Below are 18,076 nucleotides of genomic sequence, written 5' to 3' on the forward strand. Positions count from 1 at the left end.
TGCTTCCCCTTGACTACGATTCTAGCCTAGCGTGTCTTTTCTGGTCTTTTGAACCTTGCCTGTCTGACTACGATTTTTGCCTTCTGTTTTGGACTAATAAACCTGTCTGCATTTGCATCCAAACTCCTGGTTGGTTTCTTACAGCAGAAGTATTTAATCAGAATTCAGTGGGGTCCAGCTAGAGAAAATTTTGACACAAAGAGACAAATAATTTTTTTTAATAAACTCCTGAAGACAGAGCTCTTCAAAGAGCACTTACTCTCCTAACACCTCTAACTAACTACCTTCTACTACCAGATCAGGAGAATCTCTCACTATCTTTAATAAACTCCTGAAGACAGAGCTCTTCAAAGAGCACTTACTCTCCTAACACCTCTAACTAACTACCTTCTACTACCAGATCAGGAGAATCTCTCACTATCTTTAATAAACTCCTGAAGACTGAGCTCTTCAAAGAGTACTTACTCTCCTAACACCTCTAACTAACTACCTTCTACTACCAGATCAGGAGAATCTCTCACTATCTTTAATAAACTCCTGAAGACTGAGCTCTTCAAAGAGCACTTACTCTCCTAACACCTCTAACTAACTACCTTCTACTACCAGATCAGGAGAATCTCTCACTATCTTTAATAAACTCCTGAAGACTGAGCTCTTCAAAGAGCACTTACTCTCCTAACACCTCTAACACACTAACTACTTCTAACCTCATTTCCTTCTTCCCCTCCTTCACTCCTCTATCCTATTATTACCCTTTGACCTCCTTTAGGCCCTGTATAAAGATGTTTTTATCTTTAACTTCTATTACTTTTGTACGTCACTATTGTAAGTCGTTTTGGACAAAAGCATCTGCCAAATGTAATGTAATGTAATGTAATGTAATGTAAAGTAGGTGAGCAGGTGTTCTGATAGTGGGAATTTTTACCTGCCAGGTTTGTGGATGAACTTCTGTAGGCGAGCCTTGACCTCGTCGTAGGTGAGAAAGGCCATGTACCCCGGGTGAGTCACCGCAAGGCTGTTCCAGTTCCGCAGTAGAGATGACCACGGCTGCACAGAACACACACACACAAAAAAAACACACACATTAACCACAAAGTAAGGAAAAGAAGTGTTTAATTTCGACTGCCGAGCTGAAACTTCTCCTGTGAACCGGACTGTAATATTCTTCATATCAACTCCTATAAGATCATATAAGTCCCTCTTCCCCCCATCACCGAGATCTACACCACACGCTGCATCCGCAAAGCCACCAGCATTGTGGACGACCCCACCCATCCCTCACACGGACTCTTAGCTCTGATGCCGTCCGGCAGAAGATACAGGAGCATCCGAGCCTCCACTACTAGACTCTGCAACAGCTTCATCCACCAGGCAGTCAGACTCCTCAACACACAGAGACCGAGCTGAACCCCACCCCACCCACCACTCACCCAACACACTCACACACCCAACACACTCACACAAAACTGAACTAAACGTAATTTCACTACACTGTGTACCTGTACTCAGACATCTTGACTTGATAAGCAGAGCCTGGAGAGTGAATGAATTAATCATACAGAACAGCTGATTAGCTTAGCAGAAAATAACCTGATAAAACCATTAAGTGGTAACCTGATAAAAACTCTCTCTCTCTCTGTCACCACTTGACACCACTAATATACAGTAATGGCATTTTACATTTCTTACATTCATTCTTTTATTTACATTTAAATATCCACTATACAATTTGGCGTCTGAGATTAATTCTGTGATTAACTGATTAATTGCAGTTAGTCACAGAACTTTGTTGTGATTAATCTGATTAATCGATTGACACCACTATAAAAAAATATATTGACCCCACCCATCCCTCACACGGACTCTTCGCTCTGATGCCGTCCAGCAGAAGATACAGGAGCATCCGAGCCTCCACTACTAGACTCTGCAACAGCTTCATCCACCAGGCAGTCAGACTCCTCAACACACAGAGACAGAGCTGAACCCCACCCCACCTAAGCCTAGGTTTACAAAAAATATATATAGAAGCTACAGACTACAGCAGTGCACATTTAATTGTTCACTTTACCAGCCTTTAGCTTTAATACCTCTCCTCTATGTTTGCACTAAAGTTCATATAAATTCTGTCCTGTTTTTGTAAATGGTACCGTCATTCCCTCTTTAACCCCCCCCCCATCACTAGTGCACATCACTATTGCACTATTGTCTTGTGTCTCTTGTCTCACGTATGTCTATATATTTGACCTTCAAGCAAAAAAATAAAAAAGAAATATATATATATAAAATATATAAAATATATATATATATATATATAAATTTGATTTTTTTTTTGCTCAATGTGGCTCAGATATGTGTTTTTCATGGCTGTGTGAACATGTCAAATGTGATTTTTTCAAATCAGATTTGAGTCATTTTCATATATGGTCCTGGATACATGGACATGCGACATCGAATGTAAATGGTTAAATCATGCGAAATTCATGCATCTTTTTGCTTTTACGCATTAGCGCTATGTGCTTCTCTCTCGTACCCACACTGTATCTCTTGGTGCAGCTGTGCAGCTATAGCTGCAAAAAAAAACAGCAAAAGCAAACCACCTGTCCTTTTTTCACCTCCTGGAGCTGAGCATGAACTTCAGAGCAGCTGTTTACTCTCCACTCCAGCAAAAGATGCTCCACATATGAGCTGCTAACTCATCCATTTCCCTTTATAAAGCTACGAGTCTCTCCTCTCTCTAATATGAGGGGTTTTGTTGTTGGTGAAGGAGGCGTTTATACAGGTATCAATGTGCAGCATGTGAGACGGTGTTTCAGGAACAGATTCTGTGTTCACATTACACACAGATACAGATCACTTACATTTACAGTGAATGTGAACCATCAATGTGAATGTAGCTTTATCTTCCATCCAAACAGCACTGCAGTCGGATACTTTCTTTATAAAGCTGCATTCATGCTAGTATCACACAGGAGTGGTTTTTAAATGTGTTTTAAATCCTTCAGGGGATTCAGAGAAATTTCAATAAGAAGAAGAAGAACTGCTTAAGCTGTTAAACAGAACACACACCTACGCTCTACATACTGCAATCCCTGAGACAATGACTGAGAGAATAAAGACACATTCAGCCCTAAGAGTAAATCCTCCTCACAGCAGTTCAACCACTTTCTGATTTTATAGTTTTTTCCACAAGAAAAAAATAACAGCCTAGAGAAGAAGCACAGGCGTGCTGGGAAAAAATGCTTTAAACTGTTTAATAATAATAATAACCAGTGTTAATAATTATGTTTTTTTAATATTAGGCTAAATGAGCATCATTAACCAGAATCACGGTAATTTTCTTCCTATTGTTTGTTCCATAACTCTCTTTTTTAAAAGCTCTAGCTCTTTAGAAAGCACATTGAGTACAATACTGAAAACAACCAAACAACAAAATAACTTCGTTCTGATACACGGGTTTTTATAAAGCAACTGTCAGTACATGTTTGACATTTTGGAAACATGTTAAACATATTATTCAGCGTTTGTGTGAAAATTAATTATAGTTTTTCCATTCAAACATTACCCTACAACATTAGATGGACTATAAGTGGACTCTTATTTCTTATTGCTTCATGTACTGCATATGCACACATACAGACTGCACTATTACCTTATTGTATTTTGCACTTTCTTGTATATATACTTCTAACTTCTAACGCTCAGTCACTTTATATTTATTTGTACTACTCACTTTGTATTACACATCATCAGGTTTTGCGTTGCTTAGATGACATTTATTGCATTTTTAGCTTTTTTATATTATATATTATATATTTATTCTTATATCTATATCTCCTATGTTATTGCTGCTCTGTGTGCCTTCAATTGCCCCACAGGGATGAATAAAGTTTTCTGAATCTGAATCTGAGGGCCTGAAACCCTAATCAATGCCCCCATTGGAAAATATAGCGTTATTACACTGGATGATACTCTAAATACTTAATTACAGTCTATTATTATAATAAACTATTTTAGTAGTGTAGAAGACAATGGTTTTCCCAAATTGTAGTAAACTGTAGTCCTGTTAATTCATTACATTTTATCACAAAACTTTTCATAGTCCAGATGAAAATGTAATTGGCCACTTTAAATCTAAACTAATACAAAACAATCAATACAATCAATTTTACAATTACTTTTTATTTTATTTTTTATTGTGGAAGACCTTGTTTTATCTATTCCTCCACTGTGGGCAAAACTTACAATATAATTAATAAATAAATACAATATTTATTATACATTTAAAACAATATATAATAAATACAATATAATACAATATAATAGATAAGATTCTCTCAGTCAGAAATAATTATGAACGTAATATGGCTAAAACACCATTGCCAGACTGTCAATTCAATCACTGAGCTTTACAAAAATATGATTAATGTATAATTAATGAGAATTTTCTACTGCAAAACAAAAAAACAGAAATAAACCCAACAAAACCACTGACCAATGGCATCCCAGCATTACCACTGTGGTGGTGGCCTTCAAGCTAAAGCTTTGATGGTTTCCCCTAAATTTGCCTCAGAATAAATAGTTGTCTTAGCACCTGGATTTTTGCACTGATTCTATAATAAAATCTTGCCGGATTAGGCCCGTCACGATAAAAAAAAAATTGTGAGCGAAATTTTTTCCCAGAAATTATTGCGATAAACGATAGTTTGCATTTTTTTATAACACTAATTTGGGACTAATAAAATGATAACATGATATTATAACAAAGGAATTACACCCTTTTAAAGACAATAAACTTTCCGTTCCTGTTCACGCACCTAATTTGCGGAACCTATGTGCAGAGACGGGGGAACCGCGGGTCTGCCCCACACCATGGCGTGCAGCCACGGTCTGTCCCAGCTGGCACGCGTTGAACCGGCATAAAGACCCTTACTGGTGATGGTGAATGGAAGGCTGTGGCAACACAAACCTAAGAGGCACTAAAGTTAAGCTACTAGAGCCGCTCTGGGCCATTACTATGTTTAAGTTGGTTTTCCTAATAAAGGTAAGTTTTGAGGTAATTTACTCCCTGTGTCTGTGTTTCTCGGGTCACTGCAGCCACGCCCACAGTCACAATATATGTAAGTGCATACACAATGGATGATATCACAATTATTAAAATGATTGAGGTCATGTCACTTTATTGAACGATAAGTCGATAATGAATTTATTAATTATTGTGACCATAGACTGTGTATAGCTGGACAGAGCATCGTCTCTCAAAAGTGAAGCCACCACAGGTCGGGCGCCCCCTGCTGTTCGGTTTCAGAAAGCTGTGTAACTCCACCCATCCCCATAGGTTTCAATGGCAAAACAGAACAACTTTCAATCACGTTTTTTATTCTAATAAACTGTAATTCTACCTCCTTTATTTAAATGCAGCAGCTAGTGTAACCTCTGCTTATATTGTCAAATTTTTATATCCTCAAAGAATTCGGTTTTTAAAACGTTATTCATCTCTATTCAAAAAAAGGTGTGGTTATTGTAAAAGGGCTGGTTATGGGCGGGACCAGTAACAGACCGTCAGCTCCGCTCCGCTCTGCAGCCTGTGACCTCGAGGCAGCCCTCAGGGGCGGGGTTATTTAAATGAGTAGGCTGTCTCTCCACAGTCTTTCACCCTCCTCTGGACTCGGGTATCAGGATCGCCAACATGGAGGAAGATTTTGGCTTCATTTTCATTGAATGAATGAGAATGGCGACACGACGTCCATCTTTATTACAGTCTCTGATTGTGACAGGCCTAGACATGATCCTTATCAAAGACAGAATTATAGATAAACACTATCTAAGCCAATTACACACAAACAGTTCCACTGTTCGTGCAAGTAAATTAAACTTAATTCTTAAATCTTATATACTCTCTGGTAAAAAAAATATATATATATATAATAATTCAGACAGTACTTAAGTCCTTTCCTTTATAACTTATTGGTTTGTATTAGTAATTTCAGTTAAATGTAGTATATAGCAGAAGAACACAGTGATACTTGAGAAGTGAAATCAGGTTTATAGGATTTACAGAACGTGTGCAATAATTCCAATGAGAGTCTGGCTTCTGGTTGTAGGTTTTTTGGACCATTCTTCTTTATAAAACATGTTGGCGATATTATTGCGTATTTCAGATACAGCACACCTCTAGTTATAAGATTAGAAAACTTGTGTTTATCTGTAATTAGATCACGATTAGCAGCTTAGATAATGATTAGTAGTCCAGATATTAGCAAAAGGTTAAGGGTAAATATTTTTTCTTGTAACTGTATTCCTGCAGAATGGGTAAATTTCTTCCGTTTTACAGAAAGTCCCATGTTTTATTTTAAGTAAATGAGCTACTTTAGCATTGAGTTCTGCCTTCATTAAGAACAGTTATAATCATGCACCAAAAATAGGTTCCTCTGCTCAAAAAGTCACACTTCAACCAGCTACAGCAATATAGCATACGAGACCACGACAACAGGATGTCCTGTTTTCACTTCTACCACTCATCCTTTTACACATCAGATCTTACTGAATGCATGCTTGAGCTATATTATAAAATATAAAATATAAAAACATGTTATGTGGGTAATTTTGGATCCATATAATCATCCTCCTCCTCTTCAGAACTAAAGCTGGGTATTGAAATTCAATACTAAAAAGGAACAGATCGAAACATCTGGGAACTACAGATTAGGGGTGGGCGATATTGCTCTAAAATAAATATCACGATATTTCAGGGTATTTTTGCGATAACGATATACTTGGCGATATAGGAAAACTAAAATAATTAATTAATTTCAGGAATATAGTATAATAGTATAACAGTACAATCATAATGTGGCAAAATAAATAATATAGCATAAATTAATATAATGCAGCAAATAATATTGCAGAATATTTAGTGCATGCATATAAACTGCAAACTAAAACAATTATACAATAAATACACCTAAAGCTTCACAGTAAATAATAATAGACTGCTTTTAAGACAGAACAGCCCTATTATCACGATATGGATTTTTAATATCATGATATTTCTGTGTCACGATATATTGTATACGATATAATATTGCCCACCCCTACTACAGAGTACTGAATTGTCTAAAAAAATAAAATAAAATTGGTGACTAATACAGTAAAAAAGCTCTAGTCTAACAGACCTAAACCACACTATTCTATTATTACTGCATCTTTTAAGAAAATACAGGGAACAGGCAGCATTAAAAAATAGTGTTTAACACGAATAATACGATTTAATTTAAATTGTGTCAATGTAATTATATTTTTTATAAAAAACTTTCAAAACTAGTGGCACTGCCACTACGATCAGGAAATCGCTGGTTCAAATCCTGTTCATGCAGTTTGCCATCAGCTGCCGGAGCCCCGAAAAAGCACAGTTGTCTTTGGGTGGGTACAGTAGATGGCGCTCTCTCTTTCCCCTCATCACTCCTAGGGTGATGTGGATCAGCACAAGCCTGCGTCTGTGAGCTGGTGTATCAGAACCGAGTCACTGTTAAACTGAGGCTGTTAAATAACTGCACTGTGCAATAATAACTGTCGCTTTTTGTATTTTTTGGTTTACGATTTAGAAAAGGGTATCAAAACAAGTATAGTTTGGGTACTTGTACCAAATTTAAAGTATCGTTTTGGCTCAAAATCGGTATTGAAAATTTTAAAATGATACCCAGCCCTAATCAGAACTGCCCCCAGCACGTTTATAGTGAAGTAAAGTGAGTGAGGCAGTATTAAACAGTATCAGAGTAAACTGGATGAGAATAAAACCTGGTGAAAGCAGATCACTGGCTCAGAGCAGCTCGCTCTCCGTCTCAACAGGCAGGTTTATTCAGATGCAGATGAGAAGCGTGACCTTGCTGTGCGGAGCTTCATCAAACAGCACACAGCCTCTCTGTAAACAGCCCGACTATTTCTGGCTGACGGCGAGGCCAAATAAAGAGAGGCAGCATGGCGCTCTGAGGCACGACTCCGGGGAAGCCTCTGAGACCCTACTACACCATAATATAACTGATATAACGCTTTAATATAATGCTAAAACCAAAGATACATGAGAAGGTTGCTTGGGATTTGGATCAGAAACTATATTAATATCTGTATTGGTTCTGTGAGCTAACTAGACTGAACCATTTTACACTCCCCGGAGGAGGGTTACCCCAGGAGGGTTAAGAAGACTAGCACACACCTCCTCTGATACATGTGAAGTCAGACTCCGCCTGTTTTTGAACCTTTTTGCCGAGTAGCATCACAGCGCTAACGCTCGGAGGAAAGTGCAGCGACTCGGTTCTTATACATAAGCTCACAGATGCAGCCTTGTGCTGATCCACATCACCCTAGGAGTGATGAGGGGAAGGGAGAGCGCCATCTACTGTACTGTATCCACCCAGAGAGAGCAAGACCAACTGTGCTCTCTCATGACTCCGGCAGCTGATGGCGACAAGCCGCATGAACAGGAATTCGAACCGACAGTACATACAACACATACACTTAAATGCATGTATTAAAAGCAATAAATATATACAGCTCTGAAAAAAAAAGCGATCACTTAAAAAAAAAAAAAAAATCCTTTGATTTTACCAAATATAAAACCTCTGGAATATAATCAAGAGGAAGATGGATGATCACAAACCATCAAACCACCAAACTGAACTGCTTGAATTTTTGCACCAGGAGTAAAGCAGCATAAAGTTATCCAAAAGCAGTGTGTAAGACTGGTGGAGGAGAAACCCCTTTTTTGTTATTTCGGCCATTTCTCATTTTCTGTAAATAAATGCTCTAAATGAGAATATTTTTATTTGGAATTTGGGAGAAATGTTGTCTGTAGTTTATAGAATAAAACAACAATGTTCATTTTACTCAAACATAAACCTATAAATAGTAAAATCAGAGAAACTGATTCAGAAACTGAAGTGTTCTCTTCATTTTTTTTCCAGAGCTGTAAATATGTAAATTCAGTCTAAAGTCTAATTGTGAATTGATGTACTGTACATCCTAGTTTTTTAGCGACTACTCACTTTCAGACGTTCAGATATTTTAAAAAATACTGATATTTTAACATAATACTTTAAGGCTTTAATCACACTGTATCACATCTTCCCTTTTTTTTATCTCAGGAGTATTTTTAGAACACAGTCATGTTGTCCAGCTTTACACTTAAATGCATGGATGCATTAAAAGCAATGAGTATAACTTTTTATATATTTAAAATTCTCCTCCCCTCTTAATTAAGGTTAGTCTTTTTTTGCAGAAGCTATAATGCTTCTTCTGTGGAAGCGCTCATTCTTTGTAAAATGTTTGAAATGCTAAAATCACAGCATTTCAAAAATTCCCCTCCTTCGTCCTAAATTACCCATAAAGCAGAGGGACGAGGGGAAAGCTGCTGTAATTAAAGGGCAGAAGAGAAACGTAATGTTAGGCTGCCTCTGCTTTACAGCACTCAGAGTAATGAGCCAATTACATACACAAGAACATGTGCCTTCAAACACTCCTCTCTGAGCAGTCGCACTGCTGCATCACACAGACAGAGAGAGAGAGACAGACAGAGAGAGATATACGCTGCTAGGCTCAGAGAGACAGAACAATAGAGACGATCCCTCGACTGCTGGAACTGCAGAAATATTAATAGATCTGAACGTCTGACAGCAGAACAACTTTGTATCAGAGAATGTATATTCTCAAATTATTACATAACCATCTTATTTTTATATAGGATGCAATTTCTGAATTTAATGAATATTATACCCTGAAATATTGTGCCATATCATCACACCTCTAATTATCACAGAGTACTACTTTTATACTGTTTTTATCAAAATAAATATGCATGAATCCATTAAAATCCATGCATCTAAATGGTAAGGCTGTACAACATGACTGTGTCTAAAACATACTCCTGAGATAAAAAAAAAAATAAATAAATAAAAGGAGATATGTGATAGTGTAATAAAATAAAATAAAATTAAATTAAATTATTGTTAAGGATTTAATTTTCTTGTTTTTAAATGTCTAAAATGAGTAGTCGCTAAAAAACTAGGATGTACATAAATTCACAATTAGACTTTTAATCTGAATATATTTACAGCTCTGTAAAAAAGTTTGTGAATCAGTTTCTCTGATTTTGCTATTTATAGGTTTATGTTTGAGTAAAATGAACATTGTTGTTTTATTCTATAAACTACAGACAACATTTCTCCCAAATTACAAATAAAAATACTTTAAACTATATAGATTAGAGTAGACTATAATCTAGTCTACATACATGAACCTATAGCTGCTAATCTTTAAAATAAAATTGCATAATTACTCATAACTCATTAATATTAAAAGTGGGTTTTAATATTGGTTATCTTTATGTATGTGAATTTGGAGGAGACCGTAGAGTGCAATCCAGTATACACTCCCATCTCTTTAATATCAGTGCAAATCAGCCATGTATTTTTACTACAAGACATCGAGAAAACATATTATCTCACCTCTCTAGGTAAAACTAATCCCATTCGAACTGGGTTAACATTGCAAAAAGAAAAAAAAATATTACTTAATACTTTGACATGGGTTTCAACATATTTTCAACATAATTTAATATAGCGTAAAAAAATCCACTAAATAAACCTTGATTTTAAAAGGTCTTCTCAACTCCATATGCTAAAAAAAACTATATCAACCGTTTTGTTCACATTTACAATATTACATTAATATGGATCTAATATGGATCCATCTAAGAGCCTAAGGACCGCCTTAAGAACCGCCACTCGACAATGCTCAAATACTTTTTAAACGCAATTTTATCTATGACCATTTGGACTAAATTGACTTCACTAAGACTTATTTGTGATGGATAATAATCACATTAACTCGTTCACATCTTTAAAACTTTAGTGTCTCAGGGGGTTCTGGGGTAATTTTCTCTTTTATGTGTTTTTTTTATCCTCTGTGATTTTATTCCCGTCCAGAACGATCATGTACGTGTTCAATTTTCTCAGACGTCCTCTGATAAATAAATTACAGGGTGAATTATCTACTGTTTTTCTCTGAACTCCGTGCTCCTCCGGTAATTTTAGTCCCGTCCGGACGCACATCTCTGAGTTTCGTCTCCTCGCGTGTAATACAATAATAAAATAGATATTTGTCCACTGCTGTGCACCGTAATTACACTTTGGGAGCACGTTCGTTTCCACGGAGATCCACGTTAAAAACACTACAGCGAGTGGAAATGGAGGAGCTACTGAACGCTGTGATGCGATATCATGTGACTGAGAAAAAAGCCTAAAAACTCACTGGTCCTCCTGTCTGTTTTTTTTTAAGTGCAGTCCAGATGCAGAAGTCTTATTACTAAAGAGTAGAAGTGTGAAATATTTTTAATACAGACTTCCCTCTGAGAAACTAATCCCGTCCTGATAGAGCTTTTAATCTAACAGCAGGAAGATGATCTGCCACACATCTGAAGCTCTGCTCCATCACTAAACAATAGTCATTGTTAAACTTTAGCTGCATTAGCACAGATAATGAAGACAATAGAGGAAGTATCTGCTGAGAGAGAAGTGGTGGAGGTAGAGGTAGAGGAACGCACCTGAAAGAGCCTGGTGAAGATATCAAACTCAAACACGGAGATGTAGTCGTTACAGGTGAGGTCGATGGTGGATTTGAGGGCCATGGCCTCCAGCCCTGAGCTGATTGGGTGGAATTCATGCAGCGCCTGTCTGAAGATCTTCCACTGTACTATAGTCCTGAACACACAACAACAAAAGCAGAGGAACTGTTAATCATTCATATTATAGAACATAGAAGAGAATATCACCAACATTTTTAAATATCATCAACGATGTTCTATCCTGAAATATGGTGCCGTATCACCCACCCCCAATTATTACATCAAGGCACTACTTTTATACAGTTTTTATTAAAAGATAAAAAACATATACAGCTCTGGAAAAAAATAAAGAGTTAAAGTTTTTCTGATTTTGCTATTTATAGGTTTATGTTTGAAAAATATTGTTATTTAGAGCATTTATTTACAGAAAATGAGAAATGGCTGAAATAACAAAAAAGATGCAGAACTTTCAGACCTCAAATAATGCAAAGAAAACAAGTTCATATTCATAAAGTTTTAAAAGTTCAGAAATCAATATTTGGTGGAATAATCCTGGTTTTTAATCACAGTTTTTTTTCATGCATCTTGGCATCATGTTCTCCTCCTCCACCAGTCTTACACACTGCTTTTGGATAACTTTATGCTGCTTTACTCCTGGTGTAAAAATTCAAGCAGTTCAGTTTGGTGGTTTGATGGTTTGTGATCATCCATCTTCCTCTTGATTATATTCCAGAGTTTTTTAATTTGGTAAAATCAAGAAACTCATCATTTTTAAGTGATCTTTTATTTTTTTTTCCAGAGCATTATATATCTACTAGAGACAGATTATATCTGTCCAGTATCATTTATTTTACTTTAATCCTGGATATATGGAGATATTTGGAGTGTAGCATTATTATTATTATTAGTATCATGATATTCTGGATCATTGACTTCTATTACAAATCTGATAAAATTCTTTTATTTTTTAATATCTCAGTTAGGGGTGTGCCATATCATATTATATATCGTATGCAACAATCAAATTTAACACTACTAGCTTCAGCTCCGAGTGCCACAGTCACTGTACTGATAATAACATAGACGAAAATATATATAAATAAGACTCCGCATAGTCTGCTTCCTGACACACTGCTGCTACGCTATGCGGAGTCTATGTATATATATGTCTATGTCATTATCAGTACAGTGATGGTGGTGCTCGGAGCTGAAGCTAGTAGTGTTATAGGATGTAAACAGTGGTGTTTAATAATCTTCTTCTGCACTTTTTAAGTTATTAATGCCTCGTTTTAAATGTCAGGGCTCTCTGGATTCTAGTAAGGAGGTGTGGAGCTACTTTGAGCTGGATAACGGTGTAAAAAGTGATTTATCAGGGTAAATTATGCCCCGTATCTCCCAGTCTGAAGGGTGTTTGTGGAGGAACTGTTAAAATTTCTGGATCTCTGAACGCTGTGGGAGAACGGAGGTGTGCTATTCATCAAAGATAAGAACTTTTTAGCATGTTTTACTTCAACAAAAGTACATTTTACACCAGAGTTCTCCTTTAATAAAAATGAATGTAATTAATTATTAAGCACAGTGAAAAACTTACTTGTCCCCAAATGATTTTCTCCAGAACTCTGCTGCGTCCGCCTTGGTGATTCTGAAATTGTCCCCCTGGAACAGACCGCTGGGGAAGATGGCTTTGAGTTCTGCCAGCATGTGGCTGAATATGAGCGAAAGCTTGGTCAGGTTCCGCCTGAAAGAAAGAAAAACACAGAGAATTAACAATCAGAGGTCAGATACAATAAAATCATGCTCTTAAACTTCAGCCTGTGGCCTGCAGTGATTGAGGAAGTGATACTTTATCATGTGCTGTTCTGCAGTCGCTGTTCCACAGAAATAAATTGTTTAGATCAACAATTATTTCCTTAAAGATGTAAAAAACACACAAAAAAAGGAAGCAGACTGTTGCAGATTCATCTTTAAAACTTTAAAACTCCATTTTTACCTATTGTTTTCTCTTTAATCCAATATTTAAGGAACAAAATCAAGTGCGAGATATATAAATAACAACATTACAGCATGATAAACAGCAAAATATTGCTCTTTTCTGAGGTTAGAAAAATAAAAGTTATGGAAAAGAAAGAAAGAGCAATCTACCCTGTGAATAAAAAAAACAAACAAAACAAAAACAAAAAAAATTAAGCTCCCAAGACCTGGCGTCCACATATGTGGACATCACATTTTGAGTTTTGGGCCTGGTGTCCTCTTATGAGGCCATTATTATACCGTCACCTAGTGGTGGCAGAAGAGTTTCACACATTACCGATTAAATTTTGATCAGAAATGTAGGTGAAAAGTAAATACAGTACATGTTAATGTTTTTTACTTTGTTAATTGTGTTCGTATTCGTGTTGAAGCTGCACTTTAAATGAGCCATATTGCTCAAAAGGGGCACAATTGTTGTTTCTACTTTTGTTTTACACTCAAGCAAAATGCTGTCTTCAGACACAAAATAAATGTTTTAAACATCATTACTAAGTGCGACTTCATTGTGTTTTCTATAGAAATATAAAACTGAAGTCCTCATATGTGGACAGAATTTTCTTTTAGATACTACACCATGTAAAAAGATAATTCTTTGATGTTACACTAATCAGGTGCTAATTAGCTCAAATAGTGAAATAGTGAAATAAATGCAGTAGGATGAAAGTTAACTAAATAACCAACTGCATGCACATTAATCTGTTTAACGAAATATCTCTGTACACTCAGAACAGAGCAGATGTCTGTCAAACACGTCCCTTTAATGCCCCTTTTATATATTTGTTGTTGATGCATGGAGAAAAATATATGCCAAATTATAGGGATGCAACATAATCAACATAATACAGCGTGGGGAAAATTTGGAGAGTATGTTCGGTTTCTCTGGTGGGTTTTAAAGGCTACGTTCACATTACTACAAGAAGCCACATTGATCAAATCTGATTTTTTGCTCAGATCAGATTTGTCGGTTCAGATCTTGATGGTTCACATTCACTGTAAATGTAAGTGATCTGTATCTGTGTGTAATGTGAACACAGAATCTGTTCCTGAAACACCGTCTCACATGCTGCACATTGATACCTGTATAAACGTCTCCTTCTTCACCAACAACAAAAGCCCTCATATTAGAGAGAGGAGAGACTCGTAGCTTTATAATGGGAAATGGATGAGTTAGCAGCTCATATGTGGAGCATCTTTTGCTGTAGTGGAGAGTAAACAGCTGCTCTGAAGTTCATGCTCAGGTCCAGGAGGAGAAAAAAGGACAGGCGGTTTGCTTTTGCTGTTTTTTTTTGCAGCTATAGCTGCTGCACAGCTGCATCAAGAGATGCGCAAAAGCAAAAAGACGCATGAATTCTGCATGATTTAACTGCTCACATTTTGTCACGTCTGGTGCTGCGAGCTCCTGTGTTCCTTCCACACCCAGCTCTAACAGAGGCTCTCAGTCCAACAACTACACTACCCAGAACGCACCACACGCTGACATCACACACACACACACACCTACTCACATGACACCTCACCTGGTTCCTCCAGGAAGTCCGGAATATTGATTACAGGCACTATATAAGAGCGCAGCAAACACACACCTGCGGTTCTACCTCATTACAAAGCGTTACTGATTACTTGTCTCTGATATTTCGTGTATGACCTTGCCTTTTGTTTTTCTCTACGCCGATTTTTGGATTTTCTCTGATTGTGGATTTTTCTGTGTATGTCCTGGACTGTTTCACGTTTTTCGTATATATTGGATTATCTCTGATGCTGGCTTCCTCATGTTTGAACTCTGGACTGTTTCCCACTCACCCATTTCTCTGCCCTGTGTTTCAATAAATAACCCATTTTACTGTATCCGCGAGTGTCTGTATTCTGCGCACACCATGACACATTTATGATGCATCTCCATGGATCAGATATGATTTTCATATTCGATTTTAGAACCACATATCAAATCTTATTAAAAAGTATAGATCTTAGCCTGGGAATGTGAACTTAGCCATAGAGACCTGAGCATGCCAACCTGGGCTCCTAGGCTGGGCTGTTCACATTCTTATAAGTGAATACATGGCAGGCTATTTTTCTTTTGCCTCTGAATGTTGAAGACTAGTTTGTAAAGTTTTCTGTAGCGTGTTCTTATTGTTCTTACAGAGCCAACTTTCTGCAGTGCACTGATTTTTCCTCCCCTCTCATTCCGGCATCTTTCACACGTATCTTAGTTTAGTTTAGTTTAGTTTGGTTTAGTGTGGTTTTATTTGCTTTGGTGTTTGGAATATGTGATGCACAGCTGGCTTCTTTTCTGAGGGCACTTTGCCACCTTTCTGCTGCTCAACGCTTCAGAAACTACAACTGTGTGCCTCTGATGGACACCGGCTCCCTCCTTTCTTTCCCTGATTCCTGATGAATGAATGAGTTGGTGAGAGTGAGCTCTGAGAGCCTGAGCTCTCGCTGCAGATTCAGAGGCTGTGATAAAGGAGATGCTCTTTTGCACTTTGATTTCACATTCATCAGGCGGAGCGCGAGAGGGATTAGCAGGCCCTCGGAGAGAATCGCAATCGCCGGAGGACGAGGGAGGTGAAAGATGGAGGACTTTCAAGAGGAGAGGAGCCAAAGATGACACATGCATACTTTAGGGACTTATCTATAAAGCCGTTCACTCAGAGAGCCATTCCTCTCCTCATTTAGCCTGACAGGCTGGTCAGGTATAACTGTGCTGCATACCCATGATGCCCTCTGATTTCTCTCCTCTCCTGTGCCCAGAGAGCTGAGAGAGCTGAGAGAGCTGAGAGCGAGAGTTTGAACGAGGAGTTTGGTTTGGAGGCAGCTGCAGTCCTGCCACACTCTCGCGCACTCTCTTGTGCATGTCAATTTTCCAGGCCGGAGAGCTCGCACAATCCCCCACTGTGCTGCCCTGTAAATCATGGCTTTCTTTCCTCTTCCTCCGCCTGCCGGGCTCCCTGCCTCGCCTGGGCTCATGTGCCCAGGGCCAGTGGAATCAGAAAAATGCAGCAGGCACGCAGCGGCCTCCACCTCCCGCCCTGAAATAGTGAGCAGAATATAGGCTAACCAAAGCTCAACAAAGCGAACTTTGTCATTAAATTATATATCATTATTATTAGTGACTCAGATCTGATACTTCCATGGCTGTGTGAACGTGCAAAATCCATTATTTTCTTATTTTTTTTTATTTTGAGATTTGAGATTTAAGTCACTTTCATACTACGTGGTCCTATTTTGTATACATATCCGATCTATGCACATGTGACATGAACGTGAACGTATGGGTGGGCGATATGGCTGTAAAATAATATCACGATATTTCAGGGTATTTTTGAGATAATGATATATTTGGCGATATAGGAAAACTAAAATAATTAATTAATTTCAGAAATATAGTATAATAGTATAACAGAATAATCATAATGTTGCAAAATAAATAATATAGCATAAAATAATATAATGCAGCAAATAATATTGCAGAATATTTAGTGCATGCATATAAACTGCAAACTAAAACAATTATACAATAAATACACCTAAAGCTTCACAGTAAATAATAGACTACTTTTAAGACAGAACAGCCCTATTATCACGATATGGATTTTTAATATCATGATATTTCTGTGTCACGATATATTGTATACGATATAATATTGCCCACTCCTACGTGAACGGTCAAATCATGCAGAATTAATGCGTTTAATCTTTTTGCTTGTACGCATCTCTTGGTGCAGCTGTGCAGCTATAGCTGCAAAAACAGCAAAAGCAAACCACCTGTCCTTTTTTCACCTCCTCGACCTGAGCATGTATTAACTGATTTTGCACTGTTCTTAAAATAAAAAATAAAGAGTAAAGTAGAGTTTTAGTTACATTAGTCTGTTAGTTTAGTGTATCAGATCAGATCTGTATCTCATGGGAAAGGGATAAAGGTGTAGTACAGTAACAGTACTTTAAAACTAGGCCCAATAACTCCTAGCCACAAAGAAGTGTCCGTGATGATTTCTGGAGAACCACAGCTCAGTCCGGCTCATTTTCAGCGCAGTTGGCTTCACTTACATTATCTCAGTACTTCTATAGACAGATCTAATTATAGTCACTTTTGTCATCGTCTGGTTTCCTGGATCTGTAAACATTCAGCCCCTGAAAAACACACTCAAATTCTCAGGAATGGATCTCTTCCCACGGGACTCTGGCATCTTAGCGGCTAGGCTAGCACAGTTACAATAGTATACTGAGCCCCTTCCATCCTCCACACTGTAGATACTTTTCTACACTTCCCTGTGCTGAATGTGTGATCTATACAGCATCTATACAGCATCTATACAACATACAACATCTATACAGCATGTGTACCTTTTTCAGCATCTACACACCATCTACACCTATACAGCATCTATAGAGTATCTATACATATACAGCATCTTTAAACCATCTACACAG

At 37.4% G+C, this 18,076-nt stretch overlaps 2 protein-coding genes across 3 annotated transcripts in view; both read right to left on the reverse strand.

The window, feature by feature from the left end:
* grik4 (glutamate receptor, ionotropic, kainate 4) overlaps nucleotides 1-18,076 on the reverse strand; it is a 1,128,391-nt gene that overhangs the window by 198,642 nt on the left and 911,673 nt on the right. The gene's annotated exons all lie outside the window — the stretch shown is intronic.
* Nucleotides 1-18,076, reverse strand: part of cbl (Cbl proto-oncogene, E3 ubiquitin protein ligase) — a 94,198-nt gene that overhangs the window by 28,035 nt on the left and 48,087 nt on the right. For both annotated transcript variants that reach the window (XM_022675213.2, XM_022675217.2), the window contains exons 3-5: nucleotides 13,206-13,352; nucleotides 11,594-11,750; nucleotides 926-1,047 (exon numbers count right to left, since the gene is read on the reverse strand). In XM_022675213.2, coding sequence (XP_022530934.1) covers nucleotides 926-1,047; nucleotides 11,594-11,750; nucleotides 13,206-13,352 — 426 coding nt within the window. The remainder of the gene's footprint in view (nucleotides 1-925; nucleotides 1,048-11,593; nucleotides 11,751-13,205; nucleotides 13,353-18,076) is intronic.

Source organism: Astyanax mexicanus, chromosome 18, assembly GCF_023375975.1.
Source record: "Astyanax mexicanus isolate ESR-SI-001 chromosome 18, AstMex3_surface, whole genome shotgun sequence".
NCBI lineage: Eukaryota > Metazoa > Chordata > Actinopteri > Characiformes > Acestrorhamphidae > Astyanax > Astyanax mexicanus.